This window comes from Pituophis catenifer, unplaced genomic scaffold (genome assembly GCF_029215685.1).
Source record: "Pituophis catenifer annectens isolate HBS135680 unplaced genomic scaffold, rPitCat1.0.hap2 SCAF_2, whole genome shotgun sequence".
NCBI classification, from domain to species: domain Eukaryota; kingdom Metazoa; phylum Chordata; class Lepidosauria; order Squamata; family Colubridae; genus Pituophis; species Pituophis catenifer.
In genome coordinates this window covers 175,216,773-175,234,425 of record NW_027256882.1, presented here as the reverse complement: position 1 = coordinate 175,234,425, position 17,653 = coordinate 175,216,773, and the positions used below count along the sequence as shown (strand labels likewise).

The 17,653-nt window shown below is 40.3% G+C and overlaps 1 protein-coding gene across 2 annotated transcripts; it reads left to right on the top strand.

The window, feature by feature from the left end:
- Window positions 1-209: 209 nt before the first annotated feature.
- Window positions 210-16,729, top strand: GDI1 (GDP dissociation inhibitor 1). 2 transcript variants are annotated; one of them, XM_070938136.1, is made up of 11 exons: window positions 210-285; window positions 4,311-4,418; window positions 6,375-6,474; window positions 6,945-7,079; window positions 8,360-8,558; window positions 9,224-9,355; window positions 9,923-10,022; window positions 11,748-11,919; window positions 12,545-12,689; window positions 13,572-13,626; window positions 13,909-16,729. In XM_070938136.1, the coding sequence occupies exons 1-11, from the start codon at window positions 241-243 to the stop codon at window positions 14,059-14,061; spliced, it is 1,344 nt and encodes a 447-aa protein (XP_070794237.1). In that variant the 5' UTR covers window positions 210-240; the 3' UTR covers window positions 14,062-16,729. The 2 variants fall into 2 exon arrangements, with proteins under 2 accessions (XP_070794237.1, XP_070794238.1); XM_070938137.1 differs by lacking the exons at window positions 210-285; window positions 4,311-4,418 and adding an exon at window positions 4,903-4,937.
- Window positions 16,730-17,653: the final 924 nt, after the last annotated feature.

Here is a 17,653-nt window from a genome sequence, read left to right as displayed (position 1 = left end):
AAAGGAAGGAGCACCCACCCAGCACGCGCATCCCTCTCTCTCGCGCACCGCCCCCCCCATCCTTGGGCGTCTACGGCATATCTAGGCAAAAGCGAAGTTCGCCGGGGCGGTTCCCCGCGGCGGAGAGATTCCCGAACGGGACTCGTTTTCCGGCGGAGGGATCCAGGCGGGCTACAGTACCGCGGCCCATCTTGGCTCCTCTCGGGGAGGGGGGGGGGAGGCGGCTCTGTAGCCGGCACCATGGACGAGGCCTACGACGTGATCGTGCTGGGCACCGGCTTGACCGTGAGTCCTTCGGAGCCTCTTCCCCTGCGCCTCTTCCCCTTTCCCCATCCCGGCATCTTCCACCCTTCGCTTCCCTCCGTGCAATTTTGCATTTCCATCCCCTCCGGCTCCTGCATCCATGTCCATCATCAGCAGCCCTGGCAGGTTCGGGTGGGGTTGTAATCCTTGCATTTGCCCTTATTAAGCGGCTCGGCCTTTCCGAAAGCTCCCCCCCACCCCCCCGTTTCTTAAGGATCGCAGCAATGCTTCCCTAAATCCAGTACTCGGCGCCGCCACACACATGCACGCACACACACACACACACACACACACACCCCATCACGCGCATAGATTATGCGGGAAGTGGGGGGTATTGTGCGCGTCTCCTTGCAGCCGCTGCACCCTCCTCTGCCCTTTTTTCCTCAATGTCCGTGGATGCACCTTACACCAGTTCCCCTTCCTGAATTGCAATTGTTTTGTCCAGCCCTACATTTCATCCCGTTCTCTACTCCATAGTGAATGGTGTGTTTTGGCCCCGTTGCAGCTCCTCTGATGCAACCCGGCGCCATCAGCGCTTCTCGAAAGCGGAAAAAAAAACGATAGGCACCAACTGCATGGATCCTTCATTTGTTCATTTTGATTCCTTCAGCATATATTCTTTTTATTTGGTTCACCAAGTCATCAGTTAGGATCTCTAGTTGCATTTTTAATGTAGGCATTAAATTGGGGGACCTGTTTTGTAAAAAGCTTCTCTTGCAGAAATGTGATTATCTGGTCCATATATCTCTAATAAAGGAGGAAGCAGGAATAATATCGCCGTGATTTCCAAGTTTTTTTTTTTGCCATCTCTGGTAGATATGTTACTCTTCCTGCTCCCAGATCCTATAATACCAGTGGGAACAGTGATCCTGTCTCCCATCATTGCCCAAGATTGAAGGCTCTGCAGTGCAGGATTATGTGCCCCATCCTGAGCATTTCAGGAGATGTGGGTTTATCGCAAGGAAACTCAAAACAATTCATCTTCCATGAAGATGAATTTAATATTAATAGTTTATTTAATATTGAGCTATCTGTATGGTTCCCCCCCCTCTGACTTTTGAAAACGCTACTGTAAATGCTTTTTCTATTGAGTTTAATTAGCAGCCCCCATTCAAATCTCTGATATACAGTATAGACATACAGAATTTTTTTTCCTCCCTACTATCTTTATTATGTCAGTAATCCCCCTTTTCCCTCTTTTCTTATAAGACTCTAGTATTCTCATTACATCATTGGGTCTTCTTTCTGTAACACTGAATGTTTTGAATTGTCTATATTGGTAGAAGCAGATTAGTTTCTAGTAAGGTAAGTCTTTTCCCATTGCTTGAGGTCCTTTGGTAAAACAGGGCAAAATTGGATTTTTTTTTCTTTGAAATTCAGCATAGGACAGGGTTTTTTGCCTTCTACATTGGCTTTTTAATTTAAAAAAATGTGTGTGGGGGGCACTGTTGTATGACTGTTCTGCAGTCTTAAAAGATCTTGTGTTCTCTCTGTTCCTTTTGCCAAAATATGAAATAGATACAGCCCTTATGTTATATCTATATTATATTTTATTATACACAACCCTTATTCTGGTTTTATGATTCTTGTCATTCCAGTTGCTGGAATAAAAGCACCATCTGTCCTAATCACGCAGTGGATCCCATGCATTTGTAATTGGGGTGGTGGTCTTGATCCATTGCACACCTTTCTCAGTCTCTTACCTTTTCCTTTAATGAACATTTAAGCAGGATTCCTCATTTCCCTGGAACATAGGAAAAGATATCTTTTACCAAGTCAAAGCATTGGTTAAGAATTGTTTGCATTAATAGCAGAGTTTCTCCAGGGCTTCAGGAATCTTTCCTAACTCAACTTGAAGATGCCAGGTATTGAATTTGTGACATTTCACATTTAGAGTGGGTAATCTGTTGCAAAGCAATGGCCCTTCGTAAGAGAACGTACCTATTCCTGTATTGGAATGTATTGCAGAGCAACAATGGAAAGGTTATTTTGCAGAGAAAAGACGGAAACTTCCTTTGATCTATACTTTCTACAGACTTTCATTCCCTAAATCAGTGACCCACTGATGACACCAAGTTGACATCAGTGATTCTACCAAGATTACTCTGCATTGTCCCACTTCCAGTGCATTGTTACAAGTAAATTTTTCAGAAGAATCCTTAACAAATGTTAGTTCAAAGATCTAATCTCCAATTTCCCGTATACATTCCTAATTGTGCATTCAAAGTGCAATTTATTACTGCAAGGAAATACAGTAGATATACTATTAAAACTCTCATGTCTGTAATCTTTAGCTGAGCAAAACTGCATCATAGGGCAAATCTTTTTCAACCAATGTACCTTGAATGGGCTATCTTACAAAATGCATCCATGATCCCCATGACATTGAAATTTAGCAAATTCTAAAAAACATTTTACGACATAAAAATATAAAACATTTTGTGACATAATAAGAATGTCATAAACATTTCCTGTGATCAACTCTTGATGTTTCACTGTGCTATACAATTCAGTGTAGGCTACTTTCAGGGCAGATACATCTCTGAATACCTCCCTGAATCTTGAAGAGCTTTTCAAGTACTTTAGAAGCTCTGCCATTTTTGAAGGCATTGAGGAAGACCTTTGAACCGATGACTCAAGTGATGCTGAGGAAGGCACAAATGCAGAAGCTTCTTGGATAATGTGTGAGACATCACTTATGAGAAGTGATATAGTTCCCATGCACACATTCAGTAATCTCTGTACCATTTATAATTATTGTTTGGAGAGTTACATATCGCAACATTAGGAATGCTGTGCGTTGCTGAATCCATTTTACTATGGTCTAGAAGTAAATTTAGACAGTTTAAATAAAGGCGGTGAACAAATCATGTAGAAAATTTGTAAGTTGGTATGTATACATCACACATTTATAGATTTGGTGGAACTTATGTGTAAACGTCAGTATATTATCAGGATGATGTGGAAGTCTACCAAGATGATCTATTACTAATAAAACAGGCTTTGATTTTCACAACACAGAGAATCCTTTTGGAGCTTCTTTTGTTTATACTCCTGCACATTCATACATTTGCCTTTAGCTTATCTTTAGGATTTGCCTTAAATCTCTGCCCTGCTAAACTGTATACTGACTGACAAAAGAACATTAATCTATTTGACTCCAGATCAAGACCAGGAAGCACCAAATCAGTTTTGCTTCAGTTAACTATTAATAAAATTCCAAGACAGATCTTTGTCCACACATTCTGGATGGGAAAGCTCTTATCAGTATCTCAGACCTTGATATCAGTTTCTGTTACGGGTCAGCCCTTCTTTTTATACACATACAGACGTGCACACAGGTACATATGCATATATACTTAGAGAAATTCTATGACCATGATGGTGAACCTATGGCACACATGCCACAGGTGACACGCAGAGCTCTGTCTGCGGGCACGCCAGCCGTTGCCCCAGTCTAGCTCCCCTGCGCGTGTACACGCCTCCCGCTGGCCAGCTGGTCTCCGGGTCCCTGCTACGCATGCGAGGGACGTGCGGGCACTGGGCGCATGTGTGGGGGGTGCAGGTTGGTGCAGGAGGCTTTCTGTTTTGGGCCTGGAAAGCTTCCTGCACCAACGTGGAAGCCAAAACGGGACAGGGGCACAGTGTGAGGCTACCCCATGCCCCGTTTTGGGCCTGGAAAGCCTCCTGACCCAACCTGGAAGCCAAAATGGGGGGCCCATGCACAGGGGATGCTCGCATTGCATTTTGAGGGTTTGGGCATGCACACGTGCATTCGCGCTTGCTTGCTTTGGGCACTCAGCACCAAAAAAGTTAACTATCACTGTTCTATGAAATAGATTGGGATGGTCATGAGGGTGCAGAATAGTCTCAAGTGCACTCAAGAGATGCTTATTTATGCATTTATGTTTCACTTTGGGGACTCTTATTGTGGAGCTTACCATGCAGTAGCAGCACGTTTGAATTTATTGTAGAGAAGGCATAATGCTACTCACTTTCTACCTTAGGAATGTATCCTTTCGGGTATCATGTCTGTGAATGGCAAGAAGGTGTTGCATATGGACCGGAATCCATATTACGGGGGTGAGAGCTCATCGATTACTCCCCTGGAGGAGGTGAGGATCCAGCCTCTGCATGTGCATACAGATAGTCCTCAACTTATAACCACATTTGGGACCAGAACTGTTGCTAAGCGACACAGTCATTAAGATTTATGCCAAATCTTATGACCTTTTTGCTGCAGACATTAAGCAAATTATATGGTTGTTAAGTGAATCCAGCTTTCTCCATTAACTTACCGGAATCCCCCTAGGAAGGTCTCAAATGGCAATCACGTGACCCCCCAGGACATTGCAATACATGCTGATTGCCAAGCAGCTGAATTTTGATCGCATACCTGCAAGGATGCTACAATATTTGTGTGAGGACCAATTGTAAATCACTTTTTTTAGTTCCATTGTAATTTCAAATGGTTGCTAAACAAATGTCATAAATTGAGGACTACCTGTATTTGTATTGAAAGTCGATTGAACACAGAATAAGGAAGCTGCACATTACAGTGCGGTTACTGGATTATTTTCAATTGACAGGGTACTGAATTCATGCAAGAAAACCTGAACTTCCTCAAAAAATCAGTTATTTTCCTTGTATCCTTTTCATTCCTGCTTAGATGTGCTAGGCTTATCCAAATCTATCTCCTTAGTTTTCTGTTGGAAAATAAAAGGAAATTACGTTGCCCATTTTCTGTGATGTGATCTAGATGCTACAGCAAAAAAGTTTGAACTCCACATGTTGTCTAGAATTTGTTCATTCTTTATAGGCTGTGCATAGACAACACATTGAACCACAACAACTAAACATCTTGCAGTTCTGTTTGCACAAAATTTGGCACTTGAATAATACAATGTGTCTTAGCACAAACCTACTGGATTAATGTATGGTTCATTATATTGCAGGAAGCCAGGCAAATATTCAGGTAATGGAATGGTATCTATGAACATTCCTATAATGTGTCTTGATTACTAGGAGTGTTTAGAAATTTCCAAACAATTACTGGTGTGCATCGAAATGTAAATGCAATGGGTACCCACACCCACCTACAAGAAATAACTATAAGACCCTGGTTGCAAGGTTATAAAAGTAATGTAGTTAAAAAAAACCTTTGCATTCCCTCTTCCCCATAGTAACAATGTTATTTACATAGGCTTCCCCCCCCCCAATCATTTGCCAGTTTACAACACAAAAAGGTGAAATTTATCTTTGTGTGTGCCAGTTTTCCTTCTAAAATGGTGTATATATAGGGAGAGGTATTTTTGCACTAAGAAACTTGGAAAGTAATGGGTCATAGTAAAATAAATTTGGGGTGATGAGGCTCTAATACCTATCATGTGATCTTCTTTTAGAGAATTGACAAACCTTTTTGCTGTTCTGCTCCAAAAGAAATTACAAGCAGTCTGTGTGGTGAATAAAACTGAGCTGGAACTCCTTTCTATATTTTGATGGCATTGATACACAGTGGTACCTTGTTACTCAGTTGCTTTGAAATTCATCGAATTTGGTACTTAGTGCATGTTGACTCAAAAATTTTGTTCCAGTACTCATTGTTTGTTTGCTTGGTAGTCATGCACCAACTAGAACTTTTTGATGTCAACTGCCTTGTTACATTATTCCTTATGGGAAAAATTTGTATGGTACTTATTGCACCTCCCAGAATCAATTAACAATGAGTACCAAGGTACTACTGTATTATGTTATGCTAGTATTTCTTCCATTAAATCGTGCCTGATTCTTGGGGTCTGCTTGGACAAGTCCCTGAAGTTTTCATGCCAAGGTTATTCAGAAGTGGTTTGCCAATGCTTCCCTACCAGGGCTAAGGGGGCACTTGACCAAGGATACCTAGCTGGCTTTATGCCTAAGGCAAGACTAAAACTCAGTCTCCCAAGTTTTAGCTTTGATGCCTTAACCACTATAAAAGCTGGCTCTCTTATGCTAGTAGAGCAAGTTCTAATGGAAATGTCTCTCTTGTAAGTACAATATTTTGAAGCTTATTTTGTCCTTTCCACAATTGCCAGCTTTACAAACGCTTCGAAATTACAGAGGGGCCCTCTGAATGCATGGGGCGTGGCCGGGACTGGAATGTTGATCTTATCCCTAAATTCCTCATGGCCAATGGTAAGTCCAATTCTGTTTAGATGTTTTAGTCACCTAGCCAGAGATATGGTATATTTTCCTATAGATGAACAGTAATGAAGGAACAAAGGACATTACTACAAGAGAATCCACACTCTTTTAAGTCACTGAGAATATATGCTGCTGAAGCACTAGGACATGTATGTTGCTGAAGAATGCCAGGACTTTTGGCATTTTGTTGATTTATACTAATTAATAAATGTGCACACTCAGTTTAGCAGCCCTTGGAGCTTTGTCCCTTATACTTGTAGCTCAACTCATATTTTTCATGTGCACGTCCAAGTTTTTTATTTCTTGTTTGCAATTTCTTTGCATTCACTGAGAGGTACCTATTTTATTTATTCTAAATTATTTGAGTGCTGCCTATTTCTACAATCTCCTGCATGCAGTGTGGGAGCTCTAATGGAGGGAGGTGTAAGAATTTCAGGAACCTCTTATCATTTTCCATATAGGCCAACTTGTGAAGATGCTGCTGTATACAGAGGTGACACGCTACCTAGATTTCAAAGTGGTGGAAGGTAGCTTTGTCTACAAAGCAGGAAAGATTTACAAAGTGCCATCAACAGAGACAGAAGCTCTGGCTTCCAGTAAGTTAACCTGGTTTCATAAATGCTAAATCTGATGTGTTTGAAATTATAGTAAATTTCAGTTGCATATTTATTAGGTTTTATCATTTTAAGAGGTATATTCTATTTTATGCATTCTGTTTTACAATTCAATAATAGATCTGCAGTTGTTTAAAAAGATTAAGCAGCTGCCAAAGTACTATCAAATTTATTCTGAAAAGGTTCTAACCAGGGCCGTATATAATGGCATTGGCAAAATTCTAGAATGATATTTTTAGGACTTTGGATAGCCGAAGCATACTTTTTTCTCTTGAATAAGTTTTTTTAGTTTGAATTTGAAAAAAGGTCATTTGTGGAGAACCAGTTGTTCTCCACCCATTTTCTTTCTTTGTTCCCAAGTCAGTGGAATGGATATGCCTCCTTGGAAGGTAAAATCTATACCTATACGAGAATGATTAGTCCAAATATAAGCAGCTATAGAGTTAATAGGTTGTAAGGAAGCATGGTTATAACTGAGCTTCACCAGACAGCTTTCTTTACAGGTGATACTTGGATCTTTTTAATAATGTTTTTACAGTTAATCCCTTGCAGCATAAATTTTTCAGATTTATATATTTAAATTTATATGGGCCATAATTGCCTTCCTGAATATAAATCCTTTTGCAATATTTCAAGTATTGAGATTGTGGAGTTCTGATACTACTCTTTATATGTGAACAGATTCAAAAACATGGTTCTGATATTCCATAATCCACCTTTAAGACTGAAGAGAGGTGTTCTGTCTTCCTTTGAAGATGATGCATTTGCATTATCTTCTTATGACTATAACTTTGGTGCTTGTATCTTACGATTTATATTAATTGTTTTATTTAATATCCTAGTATGATTTATATTGATTGCATATTTAGTATCCTATGATTATTACTGAGTGTTATTTCTTATGATTTATGATGAATGTATTATGATTATAATCATGATTTCTCACTTGTTGCTTCTGTAGAATGAGAGCTTATGCACCGGAGACAAATTCCTTGTGTGTTCAATCACACTTGGCCAATAAAGAATTCTGTTCTGTTCTGTTCTGTTCTGTTCTACTCTACTCTACTCTACTCTACTCTACTCTACTCTACTCTACTCTACTCTACTCTACTCTACTCTACTCTACTCTATTCTACTCTACTCTATTCTATTCTATTCTATTCTATTCTATTCTATTCTATTCAAATTCTAGGGCTGTAAAAGTTCTATTTAGCTCTTTAACCTGCTATGCACCATCCCTCCTTTAACCCTCATTCTCACAGATCTCATGGGCATGTTTGAGAAACGACGCTTCCGCAAGTTCTTGGTGTTTGTGGCAAACTTCGATGAGAATGATTCAAAGACCTTGGAGGGAGTGGATCCTCATGTCACTACCATGCGCGAAGTCTACCGACGCTTTGACCTTGGCCAGGATGTCATTGATTTCACAGGCCATGCACTGGCTCTCTACCGCACTGATGAGTGAGTGATTGATCATAGCTTGCCTTCTTGCAATCAGTGGACCTATCTTCATACCTCTTTATTTCTGATCATACACCACACTGATTATGGTCCCACGCTTCTAATATACAATTCTTCTGGGAATGGCTGGGTCAGCTGAGAGTGAACTAGGGGTTCACTTAAGGCTTTTCAGGAGACAGTTTATAGAAATGTCCTGCAAAATTATTTTTTTCTCGTGTCTTTCAGTTTCTTTAATCATTAATGTCTGAGCAGATCCCAGTATTTTGTTTGTTTATTAAATTTTTATGCCACCCATCTCACGGATATTGGGCGATTAAAATATACCAGGTAATATTTTTTTCATTTTATTAAATTTGTATACCGCCCTACTCCCAAAGGACTCAGGGCGGTGAACAGCCATAAAATAAAACATGTAGATACAAAATTTAAAATAGAGATAAAACTAATTAAATAAATTAATAAATTAAATAAATTATTAAATAAATAAATAATATAAATACAGGATCAATACAATAATTATAAAAATATCTGTGTGTAAAGCAGTCCATAACCACTGGGAACTCAGGATTTTCCTATAACAACACCCTTCACTCTTTCTTCAGGAAGCCCCTTATTTCCCCCTTTCTTTGGGGAGGAATGACATTGTCTGTTCTCTCTTTTCACAGTTACTTGGATCAACCTTGCTTGGAAACCATCAATCGCATAAAACTGTACAGTGAATCCCTGGCCCGCTATGGGAAGAGCCCCTATCTCTACCCACTGTATGGCCTGGGTGAGCTTCCCCAGGGCTTTGCCAGGTATGGTCTGCCTCATGGACAGTCAACAATATGAGGCAGCTTTTGCTTCTGATTTTATTCTTGGCCTAGAAGGTAAACGTCTGTGGAGATTATCAATCATCCAGGTCATGTTTGTCCCAAGGGTGCTTTTCCAACAGGCAACTGGACTTTCTTGGTCCAGTTGCTTGTTGGAAAAGCACCATTGGGAGTAGAAGATAAGATATATTAAAAAGAAAAAAAACCGTTTTATATCAATATTTTTCTATCCTGGCACTCTCCAAATATGTTTGGACTTCAATGCCTTGAATTCTCAGTGAACATAGCCTTACTGTTCCTATATACTGGAGGGCTTCAAGAAAGTTGATTTAATTTATATGAGGAAGGGGGAGCTAAATTTTATTGAAAAAAGCAATAAAGTCCCTTAGTATGATACTTGAGACAGCTGAGACAGGGAAGATAATTCTTGCATGTCTTTGGCATAGCCCAGCCTTATACAGTTATTTGGCAAAATGTGCCTTTGGGGGCAGGGGTGGTGGACGTAATGGTCTGGTCAGTGCCCTTCACCATTCATTCACTTCATGCCACCAGGCTCAGCGCTATCTATGGTGGCACCTACATGCTCAACAAACCAGTGGATGAGATTGTCATGGAAGGTGGCAAGGTCATTGGAGTCAAATCGGAAGGAGAGGTGAGCAGTTGGCATTTTCATTCCATTTGGTTAAGGGCCATAAAATTGCTGCTAAGGCTAATTATATAGGGAAGATGATTCCTGAAATAGAATGTCTTTGAAAATTAGTCCATATATAATTTAAGTACTTTCTGCTTTAAGAATTTCAAGATTGCTTTTCCTACCTAACTCTATTTAGAGGCTATTCTTTCTCGTTAAAGCCCATCGTGTTAATCTTAAACTGCTCCCTATTGACTGATAGCAGTGACTGGGAGCAGTTGGAATGGGGAATTCTCCTTTCTTGAATCTCAATTGTGACAATGAAATCAGGTCTGAGTATTTAATAAAGAATGGTGGAAAATATATCTTTATGCTCAGATATTTAGTTTCAATACCAGTGCTTTCATTTTCTCTATCCTACGCCCTTTTCTGTGTATTATTGAGGAAGTTGGGGTTTCTTTTGCTATTTATTGCGTTTCATGTACCTTCCCATGCCAAGTTACTCAATAAAACATGGACGGTACAAAGTCTAGAAGAGCAGAACTTTCATAAGATTGCTGATAATAGAATTTCAGTGAAAACTTCTGCATGCTCAATGAAAGCATCCATGGAGCATGGGTCCAAATCATTTATTAACCAGATGGAATTCAGAAAGCTATGGGTTTCTGCTGACTGTTAACACAGAGTTGTAAAGCCCCATCTGCTCTTGGCTTCCCTAACCCTCAAACAAGAGGAAAGGAGATATCATTTTACTTAACCATTTTTCCCCACAGGCTTTGAATTTGTAGCACAAGATATTTTTAGAACAAGGGAACTTCCTTGTCAGTGCTCTGTTTTCTTGAATGTTTCCTAACAATTAGCTTTACGGCTAGCTTCTTCTTTCCATTGCACCAGGTAGTGCACCAGAGCAAGCATCAAAGGCAATAGCTGGTGCCCTGAAAGCCATACTGAAGTTGGTGTATATGGTCTTTCCTCAACCCGCAAATTAAAGTGGGGGGGGGAAATCTGGCAATTTTTAAAATTCAGCCTTTCAACTCAGTACCTTCTCTTGAAACAACATCCATCTGTAAGCATATGCTGGCTCTTGGAAACATGAAGAAGACAGTGACAAGCTTCCTGATTTAGCACCATTGACCGTACTCCTTCCTTGTTGTTGTTGGCTTTAGTTCCTTCCTCCTTGAATTAAGCTTGCTAGGAGAAGACTGGGAGAGTGTTGGAGAAATTTCAGTGTCAGTAGTGAAGCTGAGTTCTCCCCTACAAGTGTCTCTGCTTTTGTTTCAAGAGCTACAGAAGCCCTCTTCTGGTTTCTTAGCATTCATCATTTTCTTGTGCTGCTACTGGTTAAATTACTTTCATTCAGTCATTCCCACATAAGTCATCTAATCCTGTATGAAAGCTGATCTAGTTGAAAAGGATTGAAACATTAAAATCCTCATCCAAAGGGAGAGGATTAAATGAAAACATATGACTCATGGCTAACATTTCAGTAGGCATGAGAATACACATAGTATCAAGATCAATTTATATGCAGTTGTGTGAGGATACAAAATTTCATCTATACTGCTACAAAATGAATTTCTGAAATAAACATTTAGGATTCTGCATTTAAGTCCACTTTCTTCAATGGTAGAATTCTCAGCCTCAGTACTTCTAGAGAGCACTGTTGAAGAAGGCTAGGAGTTTATGGGCAGGGAAAAACTGGTGAATCCAACATTTTCCTTTTGCTAATGCTGATTCTCCCTCCAGGTGGCACGCTGCAAACAGTTGATCTGTGATCCCAGCTATGTGACAGATCGAGTGCGCCCAGCTGGAAAGGTTGTGCGTGTCATCTGTATTCTGAGTCATCCTATCCGTGGCACCAGTGATGCTAACTCCTGTCAAATCATCATTCCCCAGAATCAAGTGGGACGCAAATCTGGTAAGGACATATTGATATGGGAGTTCAGAGATATGGGAATATTGAATATACTATGCTTTGGGCTACTTCTGCAGAATGGAGTATCACGCATATGGCATCCTTCTTACAGTAGTGGGTTTCAAAATTTTTTACTACCAGTTCTGTGGGCGTGGCTTGGTGGGCGTGGCATGGCTTGGTGGGCGTGGCAGGGGAAGGATACTGTAAAATCTCCATTCCCTCCCCAATCCAGGGGAAGGTTACTACAAAATCCCCATTTCTTCCTGATCAACTGGGACTTGGGAGGCAGAGAATAGATGGGGACGGGACCAGTCAGAATTTTTACTACCAGTACTGGTCAGAACCTGCTGAAACCCACCTCTGCCTTCTTATGACCTTTAATTACGCAGCAACTATGTGAAATAGGGTAGGTTTAATGAAGGTGGGAATCCAGATATTTATTTTAGGGACACAAGAGGTTTTTCTGTACCAAGTCGGTGGGCTCATCCATCTGATTCCATATTGTCTACTACATACTGACTGACAGCAGTTCCTCCGAGTTTCAGATCAGCTTCTGGGTATAGTGGGAGGTATAGATTTGGGTGAATTTCAACAATCCTAACATCTTTTCTTCATTCCCCAATCCCAGATATCTATGTCTGTCTCATTTCCTCTGCTCACAATGTGGCTGCCCAGGGCAAGTACATCGCTATTGCCAGTACTACTGTAGAGACAGATTCTCCTGAGAATGAAGTGCAGCCAGCTCTTGAACTGCTTGAACCTATTGACCAAAAGTGAGTGATTCTGGGTTGATTGTGATGACAATTGGTCCGGTGCTATAACTTGGGACAATTTTCTAACACTGTTGACAATCCACAGTCTTGAAGATAACATGTTCTGTATATGTATTAAGGAGTCTCAAGGTGAGAGAAGCACACTGGGGCACAGCTGCAATTTATTAAAGGTTGCTAAATATGGACATTCCTGAGTAATGCTTTCCAGCTTTGCTTAAGAATGAAAGCCTAAGGAAAAGAGCTGCAAATTTTTGAAATATGATGAGCAGTAGTAAAAGAAGAAATGAGTGAGACTCATGAACAGCAGCCATATGTGGTGGGCATGTAATTTTACCATTTTACCCTGGTTCCATCCAGGGAAGAAAATTACATATTACATACAAAGAAAGAGTGTAGTCTAATTCATCAACCTTGCACAGTAATTTTCTGTGAGTGGGACATTGCCTTGTATGAATCTTACAGATTGCTGAATACTGGATTTTTGGAAGATAATTTTTTTTTAACAAAGTGGCTAATGGTATAATAAACATCAAGCACAAGATGATGTACAGATAATAAAAATAGCTTTATATCAGGTCCCGGAACGGCTAGAAGAATGGCAGAAGTTCTGATGGATATTGTGAGGTATGATAGCGGTAGTGGAACATGGGCTGGAAAAATATTTGAAGCTAAAGGCCAAATATGGGTCTCAAAAATGGTTTGAAAAAAGAATCAGTGCTGATGAGAGACCAATGATTGTGGTTGGCTGGTTTCTGCATCTGTAAATTATATTGATGTGATTAGAATCGGGAATAGGAACATAAATGTGTCCATACTAACTTGTTCCATTGAGTTCTACTTCTTCAATTGAAATGGTTTTAAACACTTTTCTTTCCTTACCAGGTTTGTGGCTATCAGTGATATATATGAGCCCACTGATGATGGAACTGAAAGTCAGGTGAGATTTCTCAGGTTTTCTGAAGTGTTTTAGAAGAGGGGTCTCCAAACTCAGAAACTTTTAAGACTTGCGAACTTCAACTCCCAGAAATCCTCAGCCATCATTCACTGTCTGGGGAATTCTGGGAGTTGAAGTTCACAAGTCTTAAAGTTTCCAAGTTTGGAGACCCCTGTTTTAGAGTATATTTTTCTAGAACTGGTTCTGGATCTTGCCTTTTTTTCCCTTTCCCCATTGACTCCAGTCTGTGAACTTGTATTTTGTTTCCCTGTTTTCCCCTTGCAGATATTCTGTTCACGATCATATGATGCCACCACCCACTTTGAGACAACATGTGATGACATCAAAGACATTTACCGGCGCATGGCTGGGGCTCCATTTGATTTTGAAAGCATGAAACGGCGCCAGAATGATGTCTTTGGCGAGAACGAGCAGTGACCATTTCCTTTCTTTTTCTCCTGAACCCCACCCTCCCTGGGTTTTTCCCATGTAAGGGACCACACTCCCAGCTAGGGACTGGCTTAATTCCCACACCTCACTGAGATTGGCTCTTCCTCCAGATCCTCATTCAGGCTACGCCAAATGTCTAGTAACTTATTTCCATGGGGGAAATGTAGAATAGTTTTCCTCCCCCCCCTTCCCCGGGCTGGTGTTTTGTTTTGTTTTGTTTTTTTGCACACAACAAGACAACCCTCTCTCCAGGACTGAGGTTAGATCAAGTTAATGCAATCTCAGTCCTTTGAAGACAAGCCTCTTTCAGTTTTTCCAGTGCCTGTAGGGATTTGGGTCCAGATTATGTATTATATACAGTTGCCTGGAATTGAGTTCTGCCCCCTCCTAGGAAAAAGCACCTTTGGAGACAGGAAATTCTGCCTACTTTTCTTTTGCAACTTCTTTCTCCCTGTGGTTTCCATGAATATAATAAGGAAAGGCAGAATTAAGTACATCTAATTTTCATTGTAGATTGCTCCATCACTAGTCTATTCTAACTGAGGAAAAGAAAAACAGCCACTGGGTTTTAAAAGCATGCATGTAACATATATTTTGGCCTTAATTCTTGCTATTGATCTCCAACTGTTACCATCTGCTCACCTTTCTTCAGTTTCCCCCTGTTTCCCCTCCATTTGCTGGGTGTTCTCATCTCTGCCATCTGTGCCCCTCTTAACTCCTCTGAGCCTCACATTTCTCCCTTCCTGTGTATAGTGAATCAATTTGCTGCTTAACTTGCAAAGGACCATCTGGGACCATATCTTGCCATATGTATAATCAGTCTTTCCTCATTTTCCCATTTCTCCTGATTATGATGTGAAGCTGCATTCCTCTGTTTTGAGAGGAGACTGGAATTGTGTGAGGATGTGGGGGCACAAAGAGCCATTCTGAACCATCTCTTCTATACATGCTGCCCTTGCAGCTGGTCCCATGTCCCCCACCTTGCACTTGAGATTCCCACGGGCCTCTCTTGTTTGTCTTGCATCCATTTTGTCCCCTCAATTCCTTTTTAGTTTCTTTAGCCTCAAGCGTGAGAAGATTTGTATTTGTACGTGTGTATGTCTCTCTTGTGTGCTGGATATAGGGACAGGGAGACAATTCTGTCCCATTCCACTTGCTGCCACCTGCTGTAACTTATTGTAACTTATTAATGAAGCAGGTTAATTATTTGTTGGCACTTCTGACAATTAATGAGGTTTGGGTGGGGGTTAGGCTGTGGCATGAGTACAGGGGCCTGGGGCCTGTCCTGTGTTAGAGCCTGCCTGCCTTCCTTCCTTCCTTCTGAAGCCAGCTTTATGGTTAACGATCTGTCTGTAACTCTAGGGGAATGGGAGGGGTCAGCTCTCCACCCCACAACTGCTCAGTTGTCTCAAGATAATAAATTCACTTAGTCTAGCCCTGGCTCTTGTCTGGTACCATTGCTGCAGAGGTGGGATGGGGGGAGCAGGGGAATAAAGTCCAGGCTTAACTCACACCAGCAAGAGGAAAGAGACCGCATTGAATTCAGGAAATGGAAGAAAGATTTTTTAAAAAATCAGAGAAGCACCTCAATTTGGTTATGAAAACTTTTCTGAAGGAGTGGCAGTATAATATCCAGAGAGCTTTGAATGATAAAACGTACTATTTTGCATAGCTGATTCTGGCTTCAGACTGTCAGATAATGCACCTTTGTTACTGTTGAAGTCTTGAGGCAAGGAAGTGATGCTAAGAACAAGACAGCATGGGAGTCTATACAGATTTGTATAGCCAGATCTCTCATTTTCCCTACACCAAACTATTAGAAATTGTGCTTGAACCCAGCTGGCTTAGAAGAATTGAAAGACTAGTCATACTGCATCCATTTTCTCAGTCCACATAGAACACCAAGGACCAAAAGTTTAGAAGGGGATTTTGGGGGAAAAAATCTCAATTCTATTTTGTATTTAATGCCTTAGTACTCTATATCTAATAAGACTACTATGGTTATATTAGTTGTTTTAATATCAAATTAGAACTGCCACTATTTCAACCATTCCATGTCTTTTAGCCTAATTGATTTATATCTTTTTCCAAGTGTGTATGGAGGCAAGGCTAGTGTTCCACTTGTGAATCAATACTGGCAGTAGTTCTTAACATTTTCTTTGCCTGATTCTCCTTTACAAATGGAATATTGAAATTCTACTTTTCCTGCTGATCCCTCCTATAATTTTAAGCCCTTTTCCTGTAATTATCCTTCCCTCTTCTAGCTATACAGTTGTAAAACCTGGATAGCAATAAATAAAACAACCAGGAAGGCATTTCAAGGTGTCTTCTACTGAATATCATCTTTATTCATGGAAAAAAAAAAAACAGAGCTGAAGGTGACATATTTACTTAATAATGCATCTCTGTCTTGAAAGATGCTCTGTATTTATGGGCTAGATTTTCATTCGTCTGGCACAGTGCTTCTGCTATACATTAAAAAATGTGAAAAAGAAATTCTTAAATCTAGCTTTAGTGATTATTTCAATTAAATTTAAATACTGCCCTCTGAAAATATTTGGTGCCCGTCTTTGAATGTACAACTGGCACAAAAGTAGCTGCTGAGGTAAATCAGATTTTTTCAGACATTAAACTTTAAAATGGCAACTTTCTATTGATCAATAAAAATGGTGAATGTGTATCACTTCTGTATATTTTAACTTGGCATCATATGGGCAAGTTGAACATTTAGTATCTAATACAGCAAAGAAGGAATACTTCAAACAATTTCTATAAACAATCGGTGCAAACAAAATTCAAATAAATAATATAAAGGAAACCAGGAAACACTCTTTCCAACTGAATTGCTTGCAAATAATGACAACATACATCTCATTTAAGGATCATTAAAATACATTCATCCATATTGCGTACAACGATATGGGAAGACTATTCAAATGCCCCCAGTCCAACTTCCTTAAATTATTTTTCTTTATCCCTTTTGGCCAATAAGTGGACAGTTACAACCATGATAATCCCGCCTTTTTAAAAAGGAAAATTCAAACTGTCGTCGCCGCTCATTCCCAATTGCAGTTCATAACTTCCTCCACACACGTTATATGGTAGTTGTTTATCAATCTACAGTTCGTTTGTTGACACATCACCCAATTCACCAGGTTTGCGTATCCTGCTAAACCATAGTTAGTAAACATGACACAACTTTTCAATTAGCACGCGTGAGTACAAAATGATTAGAAGGGTTCGTTTCGTCGCAACGCTTTTGAAGGGCAGTTTTCCAGAAAGCGAGTGACGCCGATTTCGCCTTTCTTCTTAGCTTAGCGGGATCGTTTTCAATACAAGTGAATATTGAGTTTCACACAAAGGATTGCCAAGCTTCAAACCCAGAAAACACGCTTACATTATCGTCTGGAAGGGGGGGGGGGGGGGCTTGTGAAAGCTGAGTTGGAGGTATCCTATCCTGCGTACGATAGGTTTCCTATCTTCACAGAAACTGCGCTAGTTGAAAAATATTTGCCACGTTCCTCGACAAGGCTTAATTATTATTCACATAATTATATGTAACAAAGCAGCAGTGACTGGT